General features: G+C 43.8%; 1 protein-coding gene across 3 annotated transcripts; it reads left to right on the plus strand.

Annotated features, from left to right (window-relative positions):
* The first annotated feature begins 1,556 nt into the window (after positions 1 to 1,556).
* Positions 1,557 to 27,332, plus strand: CD74 (CD74 molecule). Of its 3 annotated transcripts, XM_075344350.1 has the most exons (11): positions 1,557 to 1,662; positions 1,743 to 1,916; positions 11,225 to 11,406; positions 12,656 to 12,738; positions 13,047 to 13,109; positions 14,929 to 15,024; positions 16,473 to 16,566; positions 17,630 to 17,755; positions 19,684 to 19,881; positions 24,059 to 24,107; positions 26,485 to 27,332. In XM_075344350.1, the coding sequence occupies exons 2-10, from the start codon at positions 1,837 to 1,839 to the stop codon at positions 24,100 to 24,102; spliced, it is 966 nt and encodes a 321-aa protein (XP_075200465.1). In that variant the 5' UTR covers positions 1,557 to 1,662; positions 1,743 to 1,836; the 3' UTR covers positions 24,103 to 24,107; positions 26,485 to 27,332. The 3 variants fall into 3 exon arrangements, with proteins under 3 accessions (XP_075200465.1, XP_075200464.1, XP_075200466.1); XM_075344349.1 differs by lacking the exon at positions 1,557 to 1,662 and having other exon boundaries at positions 1,671 to 1,916; XM_075344351.1 differs by lacking the exons at positions 1,557 to 1,662; positions 17,630 to 17,755 and having other exon boundaries at positions 1,673 to 1,916.
* The last annotated feature ends 582 nt before the right edge of the window (positions 27,333 to 27,914 follow it).

The raw sequence follows: 27,914 nt of genomic DNA on the forward strand, positions 1-27,914 counted from the left end.
ACCTACACGTCGCTGGGCCGTCGACTGTTGCTTGTCACGGGCGGCCTAGCCCGGCTCCGTTCGCCCGAGGCACATAGAAGATGTCTTGGGGATAGGATAGGATGATAGGAGTAGTAGTGGGGTGTTTGTTGTGACGTCAGCTGTGGAATGCGTCCAGGAAATGGGCTGTCGCTGTTTTCCAGGGCAGATGTTAATAGCAGCCAGGGATGGTATCGCTCCCCACGGGTCAAGCGGGCCCCGGGGAGGATGATGAGAGGGGGAGCAGTAATGGCGGCGGGGAGTGGCAGTACGGGTAATAAAGAGTCAGAGTCTGTAGCTGCGGTTCCAGATTGTTTACACACTGTTGTGCTGTGCCACTCACCCGGGTAATGCTGTTCACTTGCTATAATGGGCTCCGTCAAACCCGAATCCCGTTAGAGATCAGTCCAGTATGGTGTTCGGTGGGTTCCCTCCTTGTAACACCTGTCTGTGGATCTCCTGGCTTGAAACTACTTGGGGACCCAGGGTTTCACGAGATGTACTCTTGTCCCTATATGCAGGTGCTGCGGTTCGGATGTGGGGTCCGGCTTAAAGCGAGACCCCGGATCCTCTCTGGCACTGTGCTGTCGGGCGCTGTGTGGTCAGGGAGGCTTGAAACCGTCCCTGTCCAGGTAAATTCTGGAAAACCAACATGAAGTATGATCTTCCCTAGGGTCTTGGTGCCCTGTGTGGCGTCGGTTGCGTGGGGAGCATAGATCCCTCTCCCTGCCGGCAACTGTGCTGAACATCTTCTACTTCCCACCGGAGCACCTGAAGATGTGACTGCTCCCTTGCTCTCCTGCTGGAGAACTCTCTAGACTGTTGTGTTGGCTCCTGACTCCCCCTGCTGGCCGCTCCTCCCCCCCTCCCAGGTTCTAAGCTAGTGGGACTGGGGCCCCTGTATGAGGGCATCCTGAAAATGCCTCTCTGTCGGCGACCCCTTTATTACCTGACCCTAGCCCAGTCCCCAGTGGGAACAGGGCAACCTGGTGTGTATTTGAGTGTGTAATGTAGTGAAACCGGGACTGACCTCCTTCGGAACCAGGTTTAGGATTACACCCAAATTTGGGTGCAATACTCTGTGGCGACTGAAGCCTTAGGGGCGCCACAAATCCTCTTCAACCTGCGTCCAGGGCTTCCCGCTGCAGACCAGGCCTCTGACGTCACCATGCGCCGTGCCCGTCATGGTGCGTAATGATGTCAGACGCTTGGTCGGTGCCAATGAGTCGCAGCGTTGAGTTAAGCAAGCTGAAGAAGATGAACGGGATGAAAATAGAGGTGGGCAGCGCCGGGCGGTGGGCTGCGTGGGTGCAGGGGCCTCTGCAGAGTCTGAAACATAAGGAACATTCAATTCATATTCAATAACTTTGATGTGAATCGAATTTTACAAGATTTCACGAATTGGAATCTCTGCAGATTTGTCTGCCTGACAACAGTGCTTTATATACACCGCCCCGCTGTACACTTCAGGTTTAGAGCCGGAGATTATACTCCTATTACGCTCCCTTAGTTCACAGCTTGAGACAACCAGAAAGTCCCACACGGTGACGACCTCTCTGCTCGGAAACAAGTGATGCCGTTCTGGAGCCAATCAGAAATCTACATGTGAGCTCCGACCAAGAAAAAAATCTCTGATGTCTCCGGGTATTTCCAGTTTGTGTGTTTGGTATAAAATATTATTAAGTCACTTTCACTTCCTAACGAAGCTTCATTGGTTCTTGCAGGTGATTTCAGACACTTTTAGATATTAGTCGGTGCGGCCATTAAATTAGTGTGCCCAAAACACGAGTCCGGAGAGGAGCAGAACAGAACCAGAAGATGGCGGAGGAAACTCAGAACCTGGTGCAGAACGAGATACCGGCCGAGGACGTGATTACGATGGGCGACAGGGAACCACGGTATGTGGATAGATACCATCATTATTATTAATATTATTATAGTACTATTCATTCAAGGGTGCTGTACATGTGAAAAAGGGGTTACATACACACACAGGGGAACCTTGGTTTAAGAGTAACTTGGTTTGAGAGCGTTTTGCAAGACAAGCAAAGCTTTATACAAATTTGTAACTTGGTGTAAGAGCAAATACTCACCGTGCACTTACATCCTTTCACCGCGCTCTGACCCGCTCTGGAGGTAACTTTATGTACATATGTACTGTATGCAGTATACCATTGTACAGTATGTACTATACAGCATGTCTATCAATTTGCATTTGTGGATACAGTATTGTACTTTATTTCTGCTAATTAGTGCAACACATTGCTTATACTGTACCTCTCACACCAACAATTCTATTGTAAGCTAAAGTGCAGTTTAATTTGTTGTATATACTTTTACTGTACTGTACAGTATTTTGTATTACTGTACTGTAATAATTTTATATGAATACAGTACATTATATTGTATTACTGTAATAAATTTGTATAAATACAGTAAATATTTTTGGGTTGTGGAACGAATTGTCTGTGTTTCAAATATTTCCTATGGGAAAATCCGATTTGATATAAGAGTAACTTGGTTTAAGAGCACACTGCCTAAATTATGCTCGGAATGCAAGGTTCCACTGCATGTATGTGTGTGTGTGTGTGTATGTATATATATATATATATATATGTATGTATATAGGAAACAAGTGGTCAGACAGGTACAGAGGAGATGAGGACCAAGAGGAGGACCCTGCCCTCACAGGATACAATCTACAGGGGATCCAATTTGTGTGAGGGGGCAGCGAGTTGTTCAGGTTCCATTTGAAAGTTTCAAATATTCGAGCTAATATAACATAGAGAGAGACTGGCAGGCAGATAGGCAGACAGATAGGCAGGCAGATAGTCAGGCGAACAGATAGCAGATAGGCAGACAGACAGGTAGATGGGCAGACAGGTAGACAGGTAGGTAGATAGGCAGACAGACTGATAGATAGATGAATAGAAGGATAGATAGATAGATAGATAGATAGATAGATAGATAAATAGATGAATAGAAGGATAGATATAGATAGGCAGACAGATGGTAGATATGCTGACAAATGGATAGGCAGGTAGATAGAAAAAACGTTGCACTCAAGACAGCAAAAAATGTGAAAAAAAAGTATTCCTTTTGCATGAAAAGACGTGGGTTTTTTTTAAAAGGTTTTTTTTTTTTTTTGCTATGTCTGGAATATAACCTTTCTTTCTTTCTTTCTTTCTTTCTTTCTTGGAATTGGAGGGTTGCACCCATATTTTGCAAAACTAATGGAATTCCACTTTCTATAGATTGAGGCTGGATACATAGAGGATATATAGATACATAGAGTATAGATCGATAGATGCATAAATGGAGGATAGATAGAGGATAGATGATTCCCAAACCATGAAATCCTCATTCGTTAAATAAAATTTACCAACTTTCAACTTCAAATAAACTTTAAATTGTTGTTGTTTTTTTCTAATCCATAAATTTATCCAACATCTGAAAATCCCCCAGTGTGATTCTCTGCAGTGTCATAATCAGAAGGTCCGGGAAGCTGAGATACTGGAGTTGTTTTGTGGGTCCATATCAGAATACTAAGTTTATGGGCAACAGGTTGATATTGGGGTCACTGGAGCGAAGCTATGAACTGGAGTGCACACTAATACGATAGGCATCAGGGGGGCTAAAACACAAGGAGCTCAGTCCTCGACACAGACAGAAGAGACCCCTGTGCACAAACACTATATGAGAACTTTGTAGTCCGATATCTCATCATATTGCATAATTCCTCCAGCTTTGGAGGTAGATGTCGGCCGTTGACCTCTTTGGCCCCTCTGCGGCTGCACAGGCTTCACAGATGGTATGTGCGCCCCTGAAGAACCTTATGCTCGTTTTGGTCTCTGGGGTCTTTCCTTTTGCTTTTCAAAGGGATTTTCTTTTAATTTTTCACTTTGATCATCAGTCATTTACTAATATTGTAATATACATTCAATATTATATCACTAATATGCGTTTAATACATTTTAATGGGGTCTTCCAGTTCTTTATAATGAATACACTATCCTATCCTTGAGGCCTCCATACATATTAGAGGAAAGTTGTCGGAATCCACTGATTTCAGCCAATTTATACCTGATCACTGAGGGTGCACAGTGGGTGCCCGGCAAAGCAATGGTGGACAAGCTTAGAAGATGACACTGTGCCATGGAGATCTATCACAGTGGTCAGTCCAAAATACAGTTTGTGGGACCAGGAGCCCCTCAGGGATACAATATGTGACCCCAATGGTATACTGTGAATGGCGGTAAACTATGCAAATATTGGACATTCGCCAACTTCTCCCGGCATCCACCATATATGCATAGCAGAAGTTGGGATGAGCTGCATGGAGCGGGTTCACGTGATGAACCTTCTCCATACCTGGAGGATTTCGGCTGTTTTACATAGCGGACACCTGCCTGTATCTGCTGTGATTGGAGCCAACTCTGATTGCAGCAGAGTAACCCCTCAGATTCTGTGGTGAAAAACAACCATGATATCTAGGTGGTTAGACTGATGGAGGGCTCCTTCTGTCAATCCATTGGGTCTTCACAACACAATCTCAGGAACCCAATGGATTGTTCTGATGGCGACTGAAGCCATTTCCGACCTTTTCAACATGGCCATGTATTTTCAGTTAAGACCCTATATAACGCCCTACCACAGTAATAGATTGTAAGGTAACAAAAAAAATCTTACTTGGCATCAGAGCCGTGTCTATGTTTAGGCTTGTAGATACTATTTCAAGAACAAACATGGAACTTCAGGGTTTGTTACTTCACAAGCGTCAAAGGCAGCGACGCAGATATAGTTTAGAACATGATACAACGGAGGACAGGAACCTGTGATATCTCCATGAGATCTATGGCAGTACGGCCTCTGATGGAGCTGCACATTCTCTTCTGTCCAAGTTAAATTGGTGATCTGTTCAATACGTATTTCATCCACTGTATCTATATATACATCTCTTTTGCTCTATACATATATATGTGTTTATGTATGTGTGTGTATAGAGAGCCAGGGAGGGGGAGACACCATATATAGATTTCCAAAAAAGGAGGCAGCACGTCCAAAATGTATTATTCTGAATTGGTCTATTGGACTAATTAGATTATATATTGCAAGTGTATGTATTTATATGTTCGACACTGCTTGAGAAGTGTTTATATGTATATGTGTATTTATGTATATGTGTATATAGATAGATAGAAATAATTGTGGCAACAGTTGTTGCCTTCTCAACAAGCTGCTTGCCTATTTTCAAATAACCCAACCTAGTGCAAGTCTACAATTTTGTCCCTAGTGTTCTTAGACAGCTCTTTGGACTTGGCCATGGTGGAGAGGTCGGGGGGTTATTGAGTGTGTGGACAGGTGTCTTTTATACAGGTAATGGGTTCAAACAGGTGCAATTAATACATGTAAAGGGTGCAGAGTAGGAGCTCCTTAAAGAAAACAAATAACAGGTCTGTGAGTGTCAGAATTCTTGCTGGTTGGTAGGTGATCAAATACTTATTTCATGCAATAACATGTAAATTCATTATTAAAAATCATACAATGTGAGTTTCTGGATTTTGGGTGGGATTCTATATGTCACAGTTGAAGTGTCACTGCGATAAAAATTACAGACCTCTCCATTCTTTGTAGGCGGGAAAACTTGAAAAATCAGCAGTGTATAAAATACTGTATTTTTAGTTGTATAAGATGCACTGGATTAAAAGACGCACTCCAAATTTGGAGAAAAAAAAAAGGTAAAAAAAAATAAATATGGGGTCCGTTTTATAATCCGGTGGTATCTTACCAGGGAGGGGGAGCGGCAGCGGAGCAAAGGTCACAGTTGGCAGGGGCGGTACTGGAGTATGGCGATGCTGCGAGTGGTACAGAGGGGAGCCCAGATGCTCAGGACTGTGAATGCGGTTCTGCTCTGTGCAAGGCAACTCTGTGCAGTGCAGCGGATCTGCTCTGTGCGGGGGGAGGTGAAGTCACCGGCCGTACTGAAGATGTCGGTAGTTAGTGCTTCAAATAATAGCGGCCGGAGTTGGCGTGTGCGCAGATGAGAGCTTGAGTCGAGAGCTCCATCTGCGCATGCGCCGACTCTGGGCACCATTATTTGAAGCACTCACTGCCGACATCTTCAGAATGGCCGGTGCCTCACTGCCAGGTGCCCAGAGCCGAGCTGAGCAACCCCACACAGAGCAGAGCCGCGCCACGCCGCACAGAGCAGAGCCCCGCCGTACAGAGCAACCTCGCACAGAGGAGCGCCGGCAGCACACCGCATAGCATTGCCCTCTTCCCCATCCCCTGGTAAGCTACATTCAGATTTTAAGACGCACCCCTCATTTTTCTACAAAATATTTGTGAGGAAAAGTGCGTCTTATAATCCGAAAAATATGGTATTTATTTTCCTCACTGTATATAGATATATACACAAATCTATAGGTCTATGAGAATCAGGCAGTACATGTTGGCATTAGTATACAGTCTTTGTGCTGCCCATGACTAGTCTGTATGTGAAAATAACTGATGAGACAATGACAAATGATACAGACTAAACACTGCAAAAAAATTGTATCCAGAGCACAGATGACACTCAGACTTTTTTTGTGCATGTAAAACAACCCACTTGTGTCTAAACGAGTCCTATTAGGACATTATAACAATAGAGCTCTCATCTCCTGAAACTGAGGAGAACGACCTGTTCCATAAACACAGGATCTTATTAACATAAAGAGCATGTGCAAGTAATAACCAGTCAACCAGCCAATTAAACACCCCGGATTGTGTGATGTCACCAGTTACCAGGCAGAGGCATACTGCAGCTTGTTCTTTATTGTACAGACATTCTTCCTCAGGACGGCGATAGATGACTTTTTGTTGCTTCTCAAAGACTTAAAATGTTTTAAAATGTCTTAGGTTTAATTTTAATGTTTAATTTAAAAAAAGATATAAAAATAAAGCTAAAATATGGATATTACAGGAAGTGTTATTACTAATAATAATAATGATTCGTATTCCTATAGCACCAACATATAGTGGAGAAAAAAGTATTTATTCAGCCACCAATTGTGCAAGTTTTCCCACTTACAAAGATGAGGTCGGCCTGTAACTGACATCATAGGTAGACCACAACTATGAGAGACAAAATGATAAAACAAATAAAAAAAAAAATCACCTTGTCTGATTTGTCAAGATTTGTTTTTTGCAAATTATGGTGGAAAATAAGTATTTAGTTACCTAAAAACATGCAAGAGGCTCCTCTGTCCTCTACTCATTACCTGTAATAATGGCACCTGTTTGCACTTGTTATCTGTATAAAAGACACCTGTCCACAACCTGAAACAGTCACACTCCAAACTCCACTATAGTGAAGACCAAAAAGCTGTCGAAGGACACCAGAAACAAAATTGTAGACCTGCACCAGGGTGGGAAGACTGAATATGCAATTGGTAAGCAGCTTGGTGTGATGAAATCAACTGTGGGAGCAATAATAAGAAAATATGAGACGCACAAGACCACTGATAATCTCCCTCGATCTGGGGCTTCACGCAAGATCTCACCTTGTGGGGTCAAAATGATCACAAGAACAGTGAGCAAAAATCTCGGAACCACACGGGGGGACCTAGTGAATGACTTGCATAGAGCTGGAACCACCATAGCAAATGCTACTATCAGTAACACACTACGCCACTAGGGACTCAGATCCTGCAGTGCCAGACGTGTTCCCCGGTTTAATCAAGTACATGTCCAAACCCGTCTGAAATTTGCTAGAGCATTTGGATTATCCAGAAGAGTATTGGGAGAATGTCATATGGTCTGATGAAACCAAAGTAGAAATATTTGGTAGAAATACAACTTGTCGTGTTTGGAGGAGACAGAATCCTGAATTGCATCCAAAGAACACCATATCTACTGTGAAGCATGGGGGTGGCAAAATCATGCTTTGGGGCTGTTTCTCTGCAATGTGACTAGGACGACTGATCCGTGTTCATGAGCGAATTAATGGGGCCATGTATCGTGAGATTTTGAGTGCAAACCTCCTTCCATCAGCAAGGGCATTGAAGATGAAACATAGCTGGGTCTTTCAGCATGATAATGATCCCAAGCACACTGCCAGGGCAATGAAGGAGTGGCTTTGCAAGAAGCATATGAAGATCCTGGAGTGGCCTAGCCAGTCTCCAGATCTCAACCACATAGAAAACCTTTGGAGGGAGTTGAAAGTCTGTGTTGCCCAGTGATAGGCCCAAAACATCATTTCTCTAGAGGAGAACTGCATGTAGGAATGGGCCAACACACCACCAACAGCGTGTCCAACCTTGTGAAGACTTACAGAAAACGTTTGACCTCAGTCAAAGGATATACAACAAAATATTGAGATGAACTTTTGTTATTGACCAAACACTTATTTTCACCATAATTTTCCAGCTGCTTGCCTATTGCAAATTCAGTCTTCCCAGCCTGGTGCAGGGCTACAATTTTGTTTCTGGTGTCCTTCGACAGCTCTTTGGTCTTCACCATAGTGGAGTTTGGAGTGTGGCTGTTTGAGGTTGTGGACAGGTGTCTTTTATACTGATAAGTTCAAACAAATGCATTACAACAGGTAATGAGTGGAGGACAGAGGAGCCTCTTATAGAAGAAGTTACAGGTCTGTGAGAGCCAGAAATCTTGCATGTTTTTAGGTGGCTAAATACTTATTTTCCACCATAATTTGCAAAAAAAACCCTTGCTAAATCAGACACGGTGATTTTCTGGATTTGTTTTCTCATTTTCTCTCTCATAGTTGTGGTCACTTATGATGGCAATTACAGGCCAACCTCATCTTTATAAGGGGGAGAACTTGCACAATTGGTGCCTGACTAAATATTGTGTTTCCTTACTGTATTCTCAAGCAATTTACAATTAAGAGTTTCATATACAGACATAAGACATAAAAATAAGCAAATAATTCAACGATTGAAACGGGGAGGATATTTAAAAAAAAAACAAACAAACAAACAAACAAAAAAAACCCCATCAAAACAAAATTCTGGAATTATTTATCTTTATTTAGCAACCAGAGTGCAGTTTTCAGCTTTGAGGCTGCTGAGGTTACGTGAAAGCTGAGCTCTGGTTGGTTGCTATGGACAACTAGGACAGTCTGGCTGGGAGGCAGCGTTCATAGCTGAGAGTTCAGATCCTTTCAGGACACATTTTCTATGTATGTATATACAGTGGAACCTCGATTAACGAGTAACCCAGTTAACGAGTATTTCGCTTTACAAGCAAAGTTTGCTGTAAATTTGTAACTCACTTTACGAACAAGCTTTGCCGTATGAGCAAAATACTCACCGCACACACTTCCGGTTCCGTACATCCACCGCGCTCTGACCCGCACTTGCAGTCCACACAAACACGCACACACACTTTATGCTCACCTTACCTTCCATTCAGTCGCCGGCCTCATGGTTCTTGTAGTCTGCAGGTACAGGATGTGTATCCGGTAACCATCGTGATGAGGGAGGAACTTCCGCTGTCAGCCGCTACTGAAAGGCAGCGCAGTGACCAATCAGAGGCAAGCATCTCCTGCCTTTGACGTCAGCGCTCTGGCAGCGGAAGTTCCTCCCTCATCGCGATGGTTACCCGATACACATCCTGTACCAACGAACTACAAGAACCAGGAGACCGGAACGGAAGGTAAGGTGAGCATAATATGTGTGTGCATTTGTGGAATGGCACAATAGGGGACCAGGATGGGACATTTAACAAGTTGTGGAAGGAATTGTCTGCATTGCAATGATTTCCTATGGGAAATCTTGCTTTGCTGAACGAGTAACTTGGTTAACAAGCACAGTCCCAGAACGGATTGTTCTCGTTAACCAAGGTTCCACTGTGTGTATATATATATATATATATATATATATATTATATATATATATATATTATATATATAATATATATATATATAATATATATATTAATATATATATAATATATATATAATATAATATATATATAATATAATATATATATATAATATAATATATATATATTATATAATTTATATATATTATATAATATATATATTAATATATATTAATATATATATAATGTACATATATATGTATGAAAATTTGATCACAAAGTAGTTGTTGTTCACCTCAGTGATAAGAAAAATTTGTAAAAGTAAAAAACTGTTCACGCCAAAATAACTAAAATGAAAAGTTAAAAAAATTAAATTTTAAACTCTGAAGATGTGAATTTCAGGGTGAAACTGAGAATGTAACTTTGCAAATGTAACTAAAGTCTGTGTACAGCGACACCTGGTGGTTTTTTCTGGAAATGCATTTTTTTTTAAATCTCAGAATGTCCAATCTTGGTAAGAAAGTCACAATTAAGACTCGTTGAGTTAAAAACTGAGGTGTTTTAGATATAGTTTTAGATATAGTGGAATATGGTTTAGAACCCTCAGCCTTTGTGTGTTTTTCCCCCTTTTGATCTGTTCCTTTCTGAAATTGTTTATTCTTTTTATCCTATGTCTGTACGCTCATCCTGGTGCGATACAAGAGCTTAAAGGGGTTGTCCAGTGAAAACAAGTTATCATCTATCCACTACAGATCAGCCGGTGCCTGACTGCTGGGACCCTCACTGATCGGCAAAACGGGGAGTTTTTATCTCCGTTAGTATGGAGTGGCAGGTCGGACCCCCGACCGCTACTCTGTTCATTCTCTCTGTGGCGGCCAAACGCAGCACTCGGCAGCCCCATAGGGAGTGAATGGAGATGCAGCTGAGCTTGTGCGCTGCTCTTCCATTAACAGGGATAAAAGTTCTCCTTTTTCCCGATCAGTGCTGGTTCCATGAGTCAAACCCATGTCATCACTTATCCCGTGGACAGGTCATAACTTGTCTTCTAAGCAGTACAACCCCCTTCATGGTATTTCCCGACCAATCAGATTACACTGGATGCTCCTCTTCCTCTCTTACTATTTGAATGAGGTTGAGACACTGCAGCTGCATCCCCCTCCTCCCAGTACAGGTTTTACTCTTCATACTAGATTTTTGGGGTAGATTTCTGAACATTTTATGCCGAATGAACAGATACTGTAGGATACAGGCATAAATATGTATAAAGAAAAATGTCGATTGAACTAAAATGTACTAGATCCTAGTTTTATCTCAATCTATTACATATAGTGCCGCATTTATTCCTCTTTACTAAATTTCTCTTTCTTTTTTTCTTCTCCAGTAATATGTCATGTAACGGAGGAAAAGTTCTACCGTTACTATCCATCTTCGTGGCACTTCTCATCGCCGGCCAAGCAGTGTCCATCTACTTCATCACTCAGCAGCAGAGCAAGATCAGTGAGCTGGACGCCACCACAAAGGACTTACAGTTGAACGAAATGATTAAAAAACTCCCCGGATCACGTCAGTAGAATGCTTAATTGAAATGGGTTAATTTGCTAATTAGTTTAATAATATTTCCTTACAGGGATCAGAACTCATGTGTATAGACATCGAGATAATTAATAATAAAATTCGGACTACCTGCAGCCACCACTAGAGGGAGCCGAGCGGCTTACTGCATACTGATTTACTTACAGTCTGCAGTCAGCTCCCTCTAGTGGTGGCAGGAGGCACAGAATTATATTAGTTACCTTTATAGAATATTAAAATAGTTTGTAATCCTTCTTATTATTCATATACAGTGTGTCCACCCATATCCTGTCCACTGCCATTAACTTGAGAACGGCGGCAGCTATAGGCATAGAAGTGGTGTCTAGGTATAGTAAAGTAGCCATGCGCTACGCAATGAATCCACCTATAGCGCCACCTGGTGGAAAACAACGGAGTTCCCCTTTTTTATCTTGAAAACGGAACGAGATAGAGAAAAAAGTAAATTAAAAAATTGTAGGACATAATCAATTCAATACGAATTGACACCTTGCATACAGAAATGCTATGATATGAAACCCATGACACCCCCCTCACCCCCCAAAAACACTGAATGCCGGTCACGCATATGGCGCTCATTTAATTTTGATGCTCAAAGTGGCCCCCGTCAGCTGCAATGCACATCTGGACTCTGGACAGCATACTGTATCTTGCTGCACGTTGTGCCATATGGTAGGTGACACGTTTGCACAAGCATCTGTGATACGTCGTCGTAGGTCCTGCAATGTTGGTGGAGGGGTCGCATACACCTGCTGTTTGATGTGACCTCACAGAAAGACGTCCAATGGGGTCAGGTCGGGTGAGCGTGGAGGTCACTCCACGCAGCCACCATACCCAATGACTTGTAGGAAGGTCTCCATGAGGTATCGCTTCACGTCCGCAGCCTTGTGAGTTTTACACGTTCTAATCATAGCATTTCTATGTGCAAGGTGTCGATTCGTATTGAATTGATGATGTCCTACAACTTTGTAATTCAATTTTTTTCTCTATCTCGTTCCGTTGTCGAGATAAAAATGCTAACTCGGGTGTTTCCCACCAGGTGGCGCTATAGGTGGTTTCATTGCGTAGTGCATGGCTACTTTACTATACCTAGACACCACTTCTATGCCTATAGCTGCCGTTGTTCTCAGGTTAATGGTGGTGGACAGGATATGGGTGGACACACTGTATAATACATTTAGCTGTTTTCTGCCTCTTCTCATGACTCTAAATCCGTTAACAGCTCCTTCCCAAAATCGACCAAAAATGAGAATGGCAACTTTCAACATACCACTGGCTTTTAGTGATGATGATGGATCTCAACAGGTAATTATAAGCATTTCCGCATTTCCACCAAAGTATAAGCTGTTTATTCCTTGGTAGTTCTCAGCTTTCGTTCCTAAAGCAGCTTCCTTCAAAAAGTGAGTGACTGTACAAGGAGGGCACTAGTGATGCAGACCAATAAGAGCTGATGGCTATGAAAGATTTTCTGTGCTTGAAACGGAAGAGGTCACTCACCTTTTCTAAAATGTTTAAGGAGACACCAAAATAATGAATTTCAGAAAGTTGAAGGCCTTTGTTTCATTGGGGAACGTTTTTATAGTCATTGGAATAATTTTGCTTTATATCCACAGAATCTGGAAAAAAAGGCAATGGCCAGCAACAGCATTGAGGATGCTGCAGAATACATGCTACTGGTAAGTGTTGGCTAAATTAGACTTATCGGATGTCATTACAGCGCCTCTAGAGGATCCGTCTCACATGGACCAGACTTTCAAAACTAAAATGATTTCCTGCTCAGACATTTCAGATTATTGGGTGGTCTATTCTGGATAGTGTTGGCCACCTTTTCCACAAGTGGATACTAAGAATTGACTGCAGATCGTAATTCAACAGGGCCTTCTTCTGAGCTCTTACTGTATGTCACAGTGAGCAATGCTCACACTGTCAGGATTCACCTCTATGTCCGTAATTTCCTACTCAGAAGTGTCAGATTACTTGGTGATCTATTCTGGATAGTGTTGGCCATCTTTTCCACAAGTAGATACTAAGAACTGACCGAAGATCATAATTCAACAGGGTTTTCTTCTGAGGTCTTAAGGCCGCTTTACACGGTGCGATATCGGTACCGATATCGCTAGCGTGCGTACCCGCCCCCATCGGTTGTGCGACACGGACAAATCGCTGCCCATGGCGCACAACATCGCTCAGTCCCGTCACACTACTTACCTGCCTACCGACGTCACTGTGACCGACGAACCGCCTCCTTTCTAAGGGGGGCGGTTCGTTCGGCGTCACAGCGACGCCACTAAGCGGCCGCCCAATAGAAGCTGAGGGGCGGAGGTGAGCGGGACGTAACATCCTGCCCACCTCCTTCCTTCCTCATTGCGGGCGGCCACAGGTAAGGAGAGGTTCCTTGTTCCTGCGGTGTCACACATAGCGATGTGTGCTGCCGCTGGAGCAACGAACAACATTGTACACGCAGCAGCAGTGATAATCGAGATTAGGGGGGCATGTTACCGATGAGCGATTTTGAAAGTTTTTGCGACGATTCAAAATCGCTCATAGGTGTCACACGCAACGACATCGCTAAAGCGGCCGGATGTGCGTCACAAATTCCGTGACCCCAACGAGATTGCTTGAGCGATGTCGCAGCGTGTAAAGCGGCCTTTACTGTCTGTGATGATGTGCAATACTCATATTGTCAGGATTCACGTCTATGTCCATTTTTTCTTGCTCAGAAGTCTCAGATTACTGGATGATCTATTCTGGATAGTGTTGGCCATATTTTCCACAAGTGGATACTAAGAATTGACTGAAAATCGTAATTCAACAGGGCTTTCTTCTGAGCTCTTACTGTATCTTTCAATGAGCAATACTAACACTGTCAGGATTCACCTCTACGTCTATCATTTCCTGCTCAGAAGTCTCAGATTACTTTGTGATCTATTCTGGATAGTGTTGGCCATCTATTCCACAAGTAGGTACTAAGAACTGACTAAAGATCATAATTCAACAGGGTTTTCTTCTGAGGTCTCACTGTCTGTGACAATGTGCAATACTAACACTGTCAGGATTCACCTCTATTTCCGTTGTTTCCTGCTCAGAAGTCTCAGATTACTGGGTGATCTATTCTGTATAATGTTGGCCATCTTTTCCACAAATAGATGTTAAGAATTGATTATAACTCTACAGAGTTTTCTTTTGAAGTCTTACAGTCTTTGACAATGTACAATGCTCACACTGTCAGGATTCAACCCTATGCCCATCGCTGTCATGAGCAGATTAGATTCTCATCCATGTCTCTCAATAGCGCTAAAGTAACTGTAGTAGTTTTTGCTAAGCATGGAAAGCCCCTTTAAGGAACTGTGTAAGTTTGGGGGTATTTTTGTAGCTGACAACTGAATATGCCATGATATGTTTGAAGACAAAAAGGAAGTTACAATGATCAAATGACTAGATTATGAGAAACCAGCGGTTCTTTCCTCTCACCCCATGTCTTGTGTCTCCCTATAGTTTGGGAATCCTTTGAGAAAATATCCGACATTCAACGGCACCATCCTAGACAACCTCAGGAAGCTGCGGAGGAGTTTGAGCTACCAGGAATGGATGGTGAGTGCAAATGTGACACATTGTATTAGTTCGACAAGTTAGTAATAACTAAATCTATTGTTTAAAGGGGATGATTAGTTTAGAAAACCCATTTTTGTATACTTTGTTAAAGACCCACACTCATAATTACCTACGTGCACTGTATATTCAATGGCCCAAGTGGACAGAGGATCAGGGGCATTGGTGCAACAGGGGCCCAAGAGGTAAGGGGGCCACCTCTATCCTCACAGACTTAAAAAGTGCCCGTATACTGTCCTTGTACAGTCTGCCCCCTTCTGTCTGTATCCGCCACTGCGGCTTTTATATAGAGTGCCGCTCCCTCTCGAGGATCCCGTTTTTATAAATGTACACTCTGCACCCCATCCCCCTTCTTGTCAGAAAAAAACAGAAATGTAGAATTTTTTGCAAATTTATTAAACAAGAAAAATTGAACGATCACATGGTCATAACTATTCCAGACCCTTTGCTCAGTATTAAGTAGACGCACCCTCCTTTTTGAGCTAGTACAGCCATGAGTCTTGGGAATGATGCAACAAGTTTTTCACACCTGGATTTGGGGATCCTCTGCCATTCTTCCTTGCAGATCCTCTCCAGTTCCGTCAGGTTGGATGGTGAACATTGGTGGACGCCATTTTCAGGTCTCTGCAGAGATGCTCAATTGGGTTTAGGTCAGGGCTCTGGCTGGGCCGGTCAAGAATGGTCACAGAGTTGTTCTGAAGCCACTCCTTTGTTATTCTAGCTGTGTGCTTAGGGTCATTGTCTTGCTGGAAGGTGAATCTTCGGCCAAGTCTGAGGTCCAGAGCACTCTGGAAGAGGTTTTCTTCCAGGATCTCTCTGTACTTGGCCGCATTCATCTTTCCTTCAATTGTCCTGTCCCTGCAGCTGAAAAACACCCCCATAGCATTATGCTGCCACCACCATGCTTCACTGTTGGGATTGTAATGGGCAGGTGATGAGCAGTGCCTGGTTTTCTCTACGCATTAGAATTATCATCAAAAAGTTCTATCTTCTTCTCATCAGACCAAAGAATCTTATTTCTCATAGTCTGGGAGTCCTCCATGTGTTTTTTGCAAACTCTATGCAAGCTTTCATATGTCTTGCACTGAGGAGAGGCTTCCTTCGGGCCTATCTGCCATAAATGCCCTATTTCGGATTCAGGAGCACAATTACATTTACACCAGGAATACTTACTGACAGGTCCACTTTAACAAGTTCGAAGTGTTCAAAGAAGACAAAATTGTCCTTTTTAAATACCATATACTTTTGTACATGTTCCATGACATGCCAAGAGAAAAGTGCATAATATTTATACTCCTTTTCCATAAAATTACCAATGGACAAGTTCAGTGTATTAAACCAGAATGTTGTGTTTTCCTCTTATGTGTGATTCATTTAAGACTGAGACTTGTGGACCCTGGAATAATAATCTTTGGTTCTTCCTCTTTTAGGTCTTTGACTCTTGGATGCAGCAGTGGTATCTGTTTTACTTAGTGCAGAGCTCCAAAGGATCAAAGGATGCTCCAAATGGCAATATTAGTGAAGGTACCAAAACCACAACTCTAGCTTCTACAGAATGTGAAAAAATATCTGCTGTAATGGGGTTCTGTGTCATAAACTGGTAAAAGAGGTACTGCTATAGGGCAACTATGGCAGAGCTGTATATGGGTATGGTGCTGTAGCTATGTAGTGACTTTCAGCGCTGTCCTATGGTACCACAATATTATGGAAATATTCTCCCGGGAAAGCAATTGCAAATAGGGCATATATGGCAGAGCTGTATATGGGTATGGTGCTATAGCTATGTAGTCACTCGCAGTGTTGTTCTATGGTACCACAATATTAAGGAAATATTCTCCTAGGAAAGCAATTGCTTCTGAGAGTTTATATCTCATTAACATGACATCTGATAGAGCTTTGGATTCAACAATTTTTACCTGAATTCCACATGAATAGTGAGACAACCTTCATCCGCCCTGTGCATGAAATCAGTGGCATGTGGAGGTACATGGATCACTGCAAATGACAGCATATAGCGTTGAGCAAAGAGATTAGTGAAGGTACCAAATCCATAACTCTAGCTTCTACAGAAAGTGAAAAGAAAAGCTGCTGTAATTGAGTTCTGTGTCATAAATTGGTAAGAGGTACTGCTATAGGGCATATATGGCAGAGCTGTATGTGTATGGTGCTGTAGCTATGTAATCACTCTCAGTGCTGTCCTATGGTACCACAATATTATGGAAACATTCACCCAGGAAAGCAATTGCAAATAGGGCATATATAGCAGAGCTGTATATGTGTATGGTGCTGTAGCTATGTAGTTACTCCCAGAGTTAACCTATGGTACCACAATATTGTGGCTGCTAGACCAGGAGACCATGTGTAGTGTAGATCTTGGATAGCTTTCCATCTTTATAAGTGGTCATTTTTTTATCGGTTTAGATGGTGGCCACATTGACTGTAGATGCATAAACCAGGAGTCCAGTATTAAGAAACCAAGAAGATAGTCAACCCAACCCATAGTGGTCACCACCAGTACAATGTAACACAGGGTCTACGCACCACTTCTGTCCACTGCATTTCATAGTGTTCCCAATTTCTTCTTCAGGAACCATTATACCGCAGGAAAGGGACCTTCTACCTGTTGAGTTTGGAACAAGCGGAAACCTGGTTTATGCCTCTACCAGTTACTCAACCGAATCAGTGCCCCGTTTTATCGATGAAACCCCGAGTGGTGAATATATGTTCCCTCCTATGTCTATTGTGGAATCCTTCATAGGAAACAACATATAATAAAGCAGAACTAGACGTTATGTCCTGTATTAGCTTAAACCCCCCCTTCCCCTCCCCCACAACAATTGCAATAAATCAGTAGTAACATCCTATACAAGATTTATTTCCTGGTTCATACATAGCACCGCCATATTGTTTCACCAGCGTACTGAAATACCAGTATATCCACTCACACCATCCCATTTCTCATGATAGGCTCAAAATCTAATTTCCGACTAACTACTTAATGGGAGGACAGATTAGCTCATTAGTAGGTTTTTGGAAGTACACCATAGACTTCTATTGTAAGCTCATCTGGGCTGGATCCCGTCCTCCTCCTGTGTCTTGTATCTGTACATCTTGTGTATGTTAAGTCTTGTACGCAATATTAATACAGAATAAATAATCCACACAGACTTCTGCTTTAAATGGAATCTGTCAGCAGGTTTTTGCTATGAAATATAACAGCATGATGTAGGAGCAGAGATCCTGATTCCAGCAATATGTCACTTAGTTTACTGGGGGAAGGAGTTGTGATAGAAACGCAGTTTTCTCTAGTGCAGATCTAGCAGAACTCAAAGGCTGAGCTGTGTATAACCCCGTCCACACCACTGATTAGCAGCTTAGTGTGTACACTGTATATTGACAGAAAGCTGTAAATCAGTGGTTGGACCAGGAGGCACGAACAACCAAGTCCTCTACTGCAGATCTAGCAGAACTTTGAATGTTGAGCTGTTTATAACCCCGTCCACACCACTGATTAGCAGCTTAGTGTGTACACTGTATACTGACAGAAAGCTGCAAATCAGTAGTGGGAGCATGATTGGACTAGGAGGCACAAAAACTAAGTCCTCTACTGTAGATCTTGTAGAGCTCAAAGGCTGAGCTGTGTATAACCCTGCCCACACCACTGATCAGCAGCTTGTTGTGCACACTGTATATTGACAGAAAGCTGAAAATCAGTGGTTTGAGTGTGGTTAGACTAGGAGGCACGAACAGCCAAATCCTCTACTGCAGATCTTTCAGAGCTCAAAGGCTGAGCTGTATATAACCCTGTCCACACCACTGATCAGCAGCTTTTTGTGCACACTGTATATTGACAGAAAGCTGAAAATCAGGGGTTGGACCAGGAGACAGCAGACACCTAGTCCTCTAGTTATAATCTTCTACTGATAAAACAATGATTGTATTGAAACAGTCAAACTCTAGCTATTCTTCTAGATCACAGCCCCTCTATCCCTAACCCAGTCTCCTTTCTCTCTTCCGACTTATCACCGCTGCAGCCGATCAGTGGTTGCAGATTATAGATAAGCCCTCTGTATTGCTATTGGAACACCTCCTTTAGTTATCAGGGATAACACAAGGACTCATCTGCTAGCTTATTGATTTGTCAGACAAGTGCCGTTCTGCATAATCCTGCAGTAATTTTAAAAACGACCATTCCAGGAGAAATGAGAGATAACTGCAAAGGATTTGGACACCTTTAGGGACATTTTTTTACTTAAATTCACCTATTTTTGGCTAAAAATAAATTCCGCAATTGGGTTCAATTCAAGATTTTGTATCGTTTGGCTTATACATGCTCTGAGCGCAGAGTGAGTTAACTGACAAACCTTCAGTGAGCGCAGAATGAGTTAACTGACACTCCTTCAGTGAGCTCATTATGACAGGTAGTTAACACTTTCTGCATTTAAGAAAAAATTGACCCAAGGGGTGTCCATCTCCAGTAGGTGATATTAATACTTTCCAATAGGTAAACAGATTTTTGGGGTTTTAAGCCTCCACATCTCTGATAGTCACTAGTTTATGTCTCCCCTGTGCACTGTTAGTCTCAATAGCGTGGAGCCATCATACATTCCCGCTGACTATTTACACTGTTTTATGCCTCAGGTGCCCCATTGATGACCCAATGCCAGATGTTGAGCACCCAGGAGAAGATCATGCCCGGTACCTTCGTGCCTCATTGCGAGGACAATGGGGAATTCTCGCCCATGCAATGCTGGAGGAGCACAGGATTCTGCTGGTGTGTCTACAGAAATGGAACCGAGATCCCGGAGACCAGGACTCGAGGAAGGCTTGACTGCAGCGGTAATCACAGCCTATATATCTATATGAAGTCGTGAGAGATTATATTGTATGGTTGTCTGCAGATCGGGTCTCACACAGAGATCATAGCGGCTGTCAGCATATTGGGTCTGTGAATCTGCCATTGGGTTTTTGCAATGCAATCATGACATAGGGGCTGAGACCCTGATTCCAGCGATGTATCACTCTCTGGTCTGTACAATCCAATCCAATCACTGATTTCTCTGCTGCAGATCTAGCACAGCTCAGAAATGCTGAACTGTATATAACCCTGCCCACACCAATGATTGACAGGTTTCTGTGTATAGTGACTGAAAGCGGCCAGTGGTGGGGGCGGGGTTACACAGAGCAGTTGACTAGAACAGAGGTTCCCAACTCCAGTCCTCAAGGCACACCAACAGTGCATGTTTTCAGGATTTCCTTAGTATTGCACAGGTGATAATTTAATCACCTGCAAAGGTGCTGAATCCAACACCCATGCAATGCTAAAGAAATCCTGAAAACATGCACTGTTGGTGTGCCTTGAGGACTGGAGTTGGGAACCTCTGGACTAGAAGGCACGAGATATCTAGTCCTGCAATTATAATCTCCTGCAGATAAAACACTGATTTTATTGAATCAGTGGTGGGTGTAGGGTCGGACTAAGGGGTACTTCTCACATAGCGAGATCGCTGCTGAGTAACAGGTTTTGTGACGTACCAGTGACCTCATCACCGATCTCGCTGTGTGTGACGCTAAGCAGCGACTTGACCTCTGCTGTGAAATCGCTGATTGTTACACACAGTGCTGGTTCATTTTTTGCTCGTTGCTATCCCGCTGTGAAGCACACATCGCTGTGTTTGACAGCGAGAGAGCAACAATCTGAATGTGCAGGGAGTCGGCGTCTGGAAGCTGCGGACACTGGTAACCAAAGGTACACATCGGGTAACCAAGCGAAGCACTGAGCTTGGTTACCTGATATTTACCTTGGTTACTAGCGTCCGCCGCTCTCAGGCTGCCAGTGCCGGCTCCCTGCACACGTAGCCGGGTAACTATTCTTTGCTTAGTAACCTGATGTGTACTCTGGCTACAAGTGCAGGGAGCCAGCGCTAAGCGGTGTGCGCTGGTAACCAAGGTAAATATCGGGTAACCAAGCAAAGCATTTTGCTTAGTTACCCGATATTTACCTTAGTTACAAAGCACAGCATCGCTTCCACGTGTCGCTGGTAGCTGGTCACTGATGAGATCTGCCTGATTGACAGCTCACCAGCGACCATGTAGCGACGCACCAGCGATCCTGACCAGGTCTTATCGTGGTCGGAATCGCTGGTACGTCGTTTAGTGAGACGGTACCCTAAGAGGCACAAGACCTCTATAGTCCTGTAATGGTAATCTCCTGCAGATAAAACATTGAGTTTATTCAATCAGTGTTGGATGTAGGGTTGGACTAGGAGGTATGAGACACCTAGTCCTGTAATGATAATCTCCTGCTGATAAAACAGCCAAGAAAGTGACAAATCACTTGAATCAGGGTCTCTGCCTCTACATCAGATTACACAGCAAAAACCTACTGCCAGATTCCCTTTTAGACCCGCAACACACATCCGTTTAATTTGTACGTGTGCGGTATGTATTTGCACGTACCGGAGACACGTACACACGGAGACCCATGTTATTCAATGGTAGATGACACACACGTAAAATCACACAGAACCTGTGTCCGTGTGGTAAGTACGTGTGTGCGCTTTTCTGCACGGACGACATGTCCGTTTTTGGCCGGCAGCACGCAAGCACGGACCCGCTAAAGGCTATGGGTCCGTGCCTGCACAGACCGCACATGGAGTATCTCCGTGTTCAGCACGTTGCGTGCGTGTGTTTTTACACTAGCGATCTTATTTTTTGGTTTTTTTTTTAAATTAAATTCAGTCTACTTACCATTTTTTCTGCTATTCTCAGTCATACTTACATTGGCGCTCGTTTTTTTTCTTCCCCTGGCTCATACCGCTTCCCGATCACCAGCGCGGCGAGGAACAGCTGTGCAGAGAATACACGGCAACAATTACTTTGAATATGCCGGCCGCTCATTAATCAATCTCGTATTCCCCACCCACCGGCGCCTATGATTGGTTGCAGTCAGACACGCCCCCCACGCTGAGTGACAGCTGTCTCACTGCACCCAATCACAGCAGCCGGTGGGCGTGTCTATACTGTGCAGCAAAATAAATAATTTAAAAAACCGGCGTGCGGTCCCGCCCAATTTTAATACCAGCCAGATAAAGCCATACGGCTGAAGGCTGGTATTCTCAGGATGGGGAGCCCCACGTTATGGGGACCCCCCAGCCTAACAATATCATTCAGCAGCCGCCCAGAATTGCCGCATACATTATATGCGACAGTTCTGGGACTGTACCCGGCTCTTCCTGATTTGCCCTGGTGCGTTGGCAAATCGGGGTAATAAGGAGTTATTGGCAGCCCATAGCTGCCAATAAGTCCTAGATTAATCATGTCAGGTGTCTCCCCGAGATACCTTCCATGATTAATCTGTAAATTACAGTAAATAAACACACACACCCGAACAATCCTTTATTAGAAAAAAAAACACTAACAAATTGCCTTGTTCACCAATTTTATAAGCCCGAAAAAGCCCTCCATGTCCGGCGTAATCCAGGATGGTCCAGCGTCGCTTCCAGCTGTGCTGCATGAAGGTGACCAGAGCTGCAGAATACACCGCCACGCCTGTCAGCTCCACGCAGCTAATGAAGGCAATAGCGCGATCAGCTGAGCTGTCACTGAGGTTACTCGCGGCCAACGCTGAATACAGCTGATCGCGCTATTCCCTTCATTAGCTGCGTGGAGCTGACAGGAGCGGCGGTGTCTTCTGCAGCTCCTGTCACCTTCATGCAGCAGAGCTGGAAGCGACGCTGGACCATCCTGGATTACGCCGGACATGGAGGGCTTTTTCGGGCTTATAAAATTGGTGAACAAGGCAATTTGTTCATGTTTTTTTTTTCTAATAAAGGATTGTTCGGGTGTGTTTATTTACATTAATTTACAGATTAATCATGGAAGGTTTCTCGGGGAGACGCCTGACATGATTAATCTAGGACTTATTGGCAGCTATGGACTGCCAATAACTCCTTATTACCCCGATTTGCCAACGCACCAGGGCAAATCAGGAAGAGCCGGGTACAGTCCCAGAACTGTCGCATATAATGTATGCGGCAATTCTGGGCGGCTGCTGAATGATATTGTTAGGCTGGGGGGTCCCCATAACGTGGGGCTCCCCATCCTGAGAATACCAGCCTTCAGCCGTATGGCTTTATCTGGCTGGTATTAAAATTGGGGGGGGGGCGCACGCCGTTTTTTTAAATTATTTATTTTACTGCACAGTATGGACACGCCCACCGGCTGCTGTGATTGGGTGCAGTGAGACAGCTGTCACTCAGCGTGGGGGGCGTGTCTGACTGCAACCAATCACAGGCGTCTGGGTGGGGAAAGCAGGGAATACGAGATTGATTAATGAGCGGCCGGCATATTCAAAGTAATTGTTGCCGCGTATTCTCTGTACAGCTGTTCCTCGCCGCGCTGGTGATCGGGGAGCGGTAAGTATGAGAGAGGGCTGCTAACTTCAGTCACTCGGGGGATTAGCGGTCACTGGTGAATCCTTCACAGGTGACCGCTATTCAGTACGCGGAACACAGACAGAGCCGCGGCATGACAATGAAGTCGGGTGAAATTCACCAGAGTTCATTCTCATCGCGCAACTCTGTCTGCTGTCAGCCGACATGTATCAACGACATTGTGCAACACACAAACGGACATTCCACACGGACATTCCACGTACACATACACGGGTATTTTACACACAAACACGGACATTTTACACGTACACACGGCTCGCATACGCCATCACACGAATGCCATACGTACCGGAGAAACGCCCCAAAAAAACGGAACACTGACCCGAAAAACGGACCGTGTCACACGGACTTTTTTTGCGGAAGTGTGTTTTAGGCCTTAGAGATTGTCCAGCATAGTTTACTCCAGTCCATTATCTTACATGATGGGAGACTTCTGTACCATTTCTCTGTCTGGTGTCGCTTGCTTTGTACTTCAGCTCCTCTCCACATTTGCTGATCAGGAAGAGTGGACAACGACTCTAAAGATAAATCATCTAAGACACTTTTTTTTTCTCCCACAGTCATTAATGAGCCGGACGATACATTCATGGAAATTGATTATTAATAATGGTAAGTGCAATGTGTAGCTGTGAGACATCAGTTCTTATCCTCTAGAATCTAGATCAACTGAATGGAATAATGTAGGGTCATATATAGACTTTTCTCCACCTGGTTTTCAAAACTACTTTAGTAAGTGGCAGGTCAATTATTGAAGCCGTTTCTGGGCATCTTCAGCCTGAAATCTGCATGGCTTCCACCCGAATTTTGCAGCAGACTCCTAAAATCTGCAGCGGCTTCGACCCGAAGTCTGCAGCAAGTTACCCCGTAGTCGGCAGCGGCTTCCACCTGAGGTCTGCGGCGGGTAACAGCATAGCGATTTGTCCTATTGAATTAGGCTATTGCTGGTTTCACGCAACCGTGCTTGGGATCGAAAGACTCAACCTGCCCCCCCCCTCCAGGTCTTCTAACCTGAGCTGCTTCACAGGTATACAGTGTGTCCACCCCATATCCTGTCCACCACCATTAACTTGAGAATGGCGGCAGCTATAGGAATAGAAGTGGTGTCTAGGTATAGTAAAGTAGCCATGCGCTACGCAATGAAACCACCTATAGCGCCACCTGGTGGAAAACAACGGAGTTAGCATTTTTATCTCGAAAACAGAACGAGATAGAGAAAAAAAAGTGAATTACAAAAATTGCAGGGCATCATCAATTTCATACAGAAATGCTATGATATGAAACCCATCTTGCTGCACGTTGTGCAATATGATAGGTGACACGTTTGCACAAGCATCTGTGATACGTCGTCGTAGGTCCTGCAATGTTGGTGCAGAGGTCGCATACACCTGCTGTTTGATGTGACCTCACAGAAAGAAGTCCAATGGGGTCAGGTCAGGTGAGCAGAGGCCACTCCACACAGCCACCATACCCAATGACTTGTAGGAAGGTCTCCATGAGGTATCACTTCACGTCCGCAGCCTTGTGAGTTTTACACGTTCTAATCATAGCATTTCTGTATGCAAGGTGTCGATTCGTGTTGAATTGATGACGCCCTACAACTTTGTATTCACTTTTTTTTCCTCTATCTCATTCCGTTTGAGATAAAGATGCTAACTCCATTGTTTTACACCAGGTGGCGTTATAGGTGGTTTCATTGTGTAGGGCAGGGTTCCCCAACTCCAGTCCTCGAGGGCCGCTCACAGTGCATGTTTTCAGGATTTCCTTAGCATTACATAGGTGTTAAATTAATCACCTGCACAGTTGATGATTCCAACACCTATGTAATGCTAAGGAAATCCTGAAAACATGCACTGTTGGCGGCCCTTGAGGACTGGAATTGGGGACCCATGGTGTAGGGCATGGATACTTTACTATACCTAGACACCACTTCTATGCCAATAGCTGCCGCCGTTCTCAAGTTAATGGCGGTGGAAAGGATATGGGTGGACACACTATATATGAGACAGGTAGCACACGAGCATAGTCCATGGTTGTAGCAGAACCCAAAGTCTGTCTAAAGCTATGTGCACACGAGAAAATGGATTTAAGAAAAATTCTCACCCCCTAGCAGAATATCGCACTCGCGGCAAAACGATTTGCTGCGTTTTTTTCCACGGGTTGGTCCCTGCGGTTTTTTTTTACCATTATCTATGGCAAAAACTGCAGGTACCTACAGAAAAGTAGTGACATGCTCATTAATTCCGCAGCGGAAATTCCGGGGGTAAATCCGCAGGTGTAACAAAAACACAGTGTGCACAGCATTCTTTTTTTTATACTCATATACTCCAGAAATGTTACACATTTTCCGCAGTAAAATCCGCAGCGTGCGCACATAGCCGGCGCCGGATGTGCGTCACTAACGACATGACCCTGACGATATATCGGTAGCGATGTCGCAGCGTGTAAAGCACCCTTTATAGTTTTTGTTGAAGATTCTAGAGCAAAGACACTATGGACGCAATACTTAATTTGTGTTTTTATATTAATTTTTTTTTTGCCTTGTGGTCTTTGCGGATGTTTTTTTCTTGCCAAATTTTTCAAACTGTTGCTTGCGATTCATGAATTTAATGCAAAAGCAAAAACATTGTTTTTGTCTTTTATGACTTTTTATTGGAAAAAGTCACATTCCACTAAGCCTTGCCTAAAAAAATACATAAAATCTTCCTAAAAAGGAGACTGAAACCTTTTGCGTAAAAATAGTATGACTTTTTAGAGTCGCAATTGATGATTTAGCTGGAAACATCTGCAAATTCCATATCCCTGTTCACAATAAGCAAAGATAAAAAAAATAAGAAAATTGTGGACACAATATAATACAATAAATGGCAGCTCAGTACAAAATAGAGTGTAATGCAGTGATGAGCCAGAACACCACATTACCGCAAAACACCCATCCATGTACCGCTATTGCATACATCTTTGTACAATTTTCTCTTTTTTTCTACAGGTGAAAAATCCTCTTTCTGAAGACTATAATTGGTGATTCTGCAAAGCCGCACTTTCCGCACTAAAGGCTGTCAGGTTCTCGCTTACAGCACGAGCTTCGTAATTTAGTCTGTTGTTACTTATTTCGAGAAAGGAGAATAAAAGCTGTGTGTCGGGCGTGCACTCGTTCATTTAATCCCTAGGTATAGAGCGTCTATGAAATCATTAATGTTTCACATGCTTGATTGGAATTCTAACCTTTGCTGCCAGAGCTCCTGAGCATGAACCACTGACAAGATCCATAAAGTGGTTGTATGAGAAGAGTAAATCGTGGCTACAGGGCGGCACGGTGGCTCAGTGGGTAGCACTGTAGTCTTGCAGCGCTGGAGTCCTGGGTTCAAATCCCACCAAGGACACCATCTGCAAGGAGTTTGTATGTTCTCCCCGTGTTTGCGTGGGTTTCCTCCGGGTACTCCGGTTTCCTCCCACATTCCAAAGACATACAGATAGGGACTCTAGATTGTGAGCCCCAATGGGGACAGTGTTGCCAATGTATGTGAAGCGCTGTGGAATTAATAGCGCTATATAAATGAATAAAATTATTATTATTATTATTACTTTATTGCAAAAAGAGCAGCACCTCTTACCCATGGGCTGGAGTAACTCAGTGATGACTAGAATGCAGTATCACACACTGCCTGTAGACAAGAGTGAAGCTACCATGAGGAACCCAACACATTTCAGCTTGAGCCTTAATCATGGTTAAAAGGAACCTGTCATGAGATTTGGTGACTATAAGCTGCATCCACCACCAGTAGACTCTAGAATGCTGTATATAAGAGCCCAGGTCGCTGTACAGAAAGTAAAAATCACTTTATAATACTCACCTAAGGGGCGGTGCGGTGTAGACTGGTCAGATGGGTGTCTCCGTTCACCAGTAACGGCGCCTCCTCTTTTGGCCATCTTTGTCCTCCTCCTCCTGAAGCTGGGGTACATGATGCGTCCTACGTCATCCACACTCGCCGGCACTGAGTTCCCGCGCATGCGCACTACAATACTTTGATCTGCCCTACTCAGGGCAGATCAAAGTGCGCCTGCACAGGACCTCAATGCCTGCTATTATGGATGATGTAGGACACGTCATGCACCCAGGCTTCAGAAGAAAGAGGACAAAGAAGGCCATTTAGGAGGCGCTGGTACCGGAGAACAGAGACACCCATCCGTCCAGTCTACACCGCACCGCCCCTTAGGTGAGTATTATAAAGTGATTTTTACGCTCTACACCGTGGCCTTGGCTCTTATATATAGCATTTTAACATGCTGTATATAAGAGCTCACTGGTGGTAGCCGCAGCTCATAGTCACCAAATCTGGAGACAGGTTCCACCCGAAACACGTTAGTTTCCTTTCCTCTTGGCCTGATGTTAAACCTGTCCAATGACCTTGCAATTTT

This window comes from Anomaloglossus baeobatrachus, chromosome 4 (genome assembly GCF_048569485.1).
Source record: "Anomaloglossus baeobatrachus isolate aAnoBae1 chromosome 4, aAnoBae1.hap1, whole genome shotgun sequence".
NCBI lineage: Eukaryota > Metazoa > Chordata > Amphibia > Anura > Aromobatidae > Anomaloglossus > Anomaloglossus baeobatrachus.

Bases quoted from the DNA above. Each gene is read 5' to 3' on its own strand.
- CD74 (XM_075344350.1), top strand. From the start codon at position 1,837: ATGGCGGAGGAAACTCAGAACCTGGTGCAGAACGAGATACCGGCCGAG. The intron at 16,567-17,629 runs GTACCAAAACCA...TTTCTTCTTCAG, and splicing joins AAATGGCAATATTAGTGAAG to GAACCATTATACCGCAGGAA. The intron at 19,882-24,058 runs GTAATCACAGCC...TTTCTCCCACAG, and splicing joins AGGAAGGCTTGACTGCAGCG to TCATTAATGAGCCGGACGAT.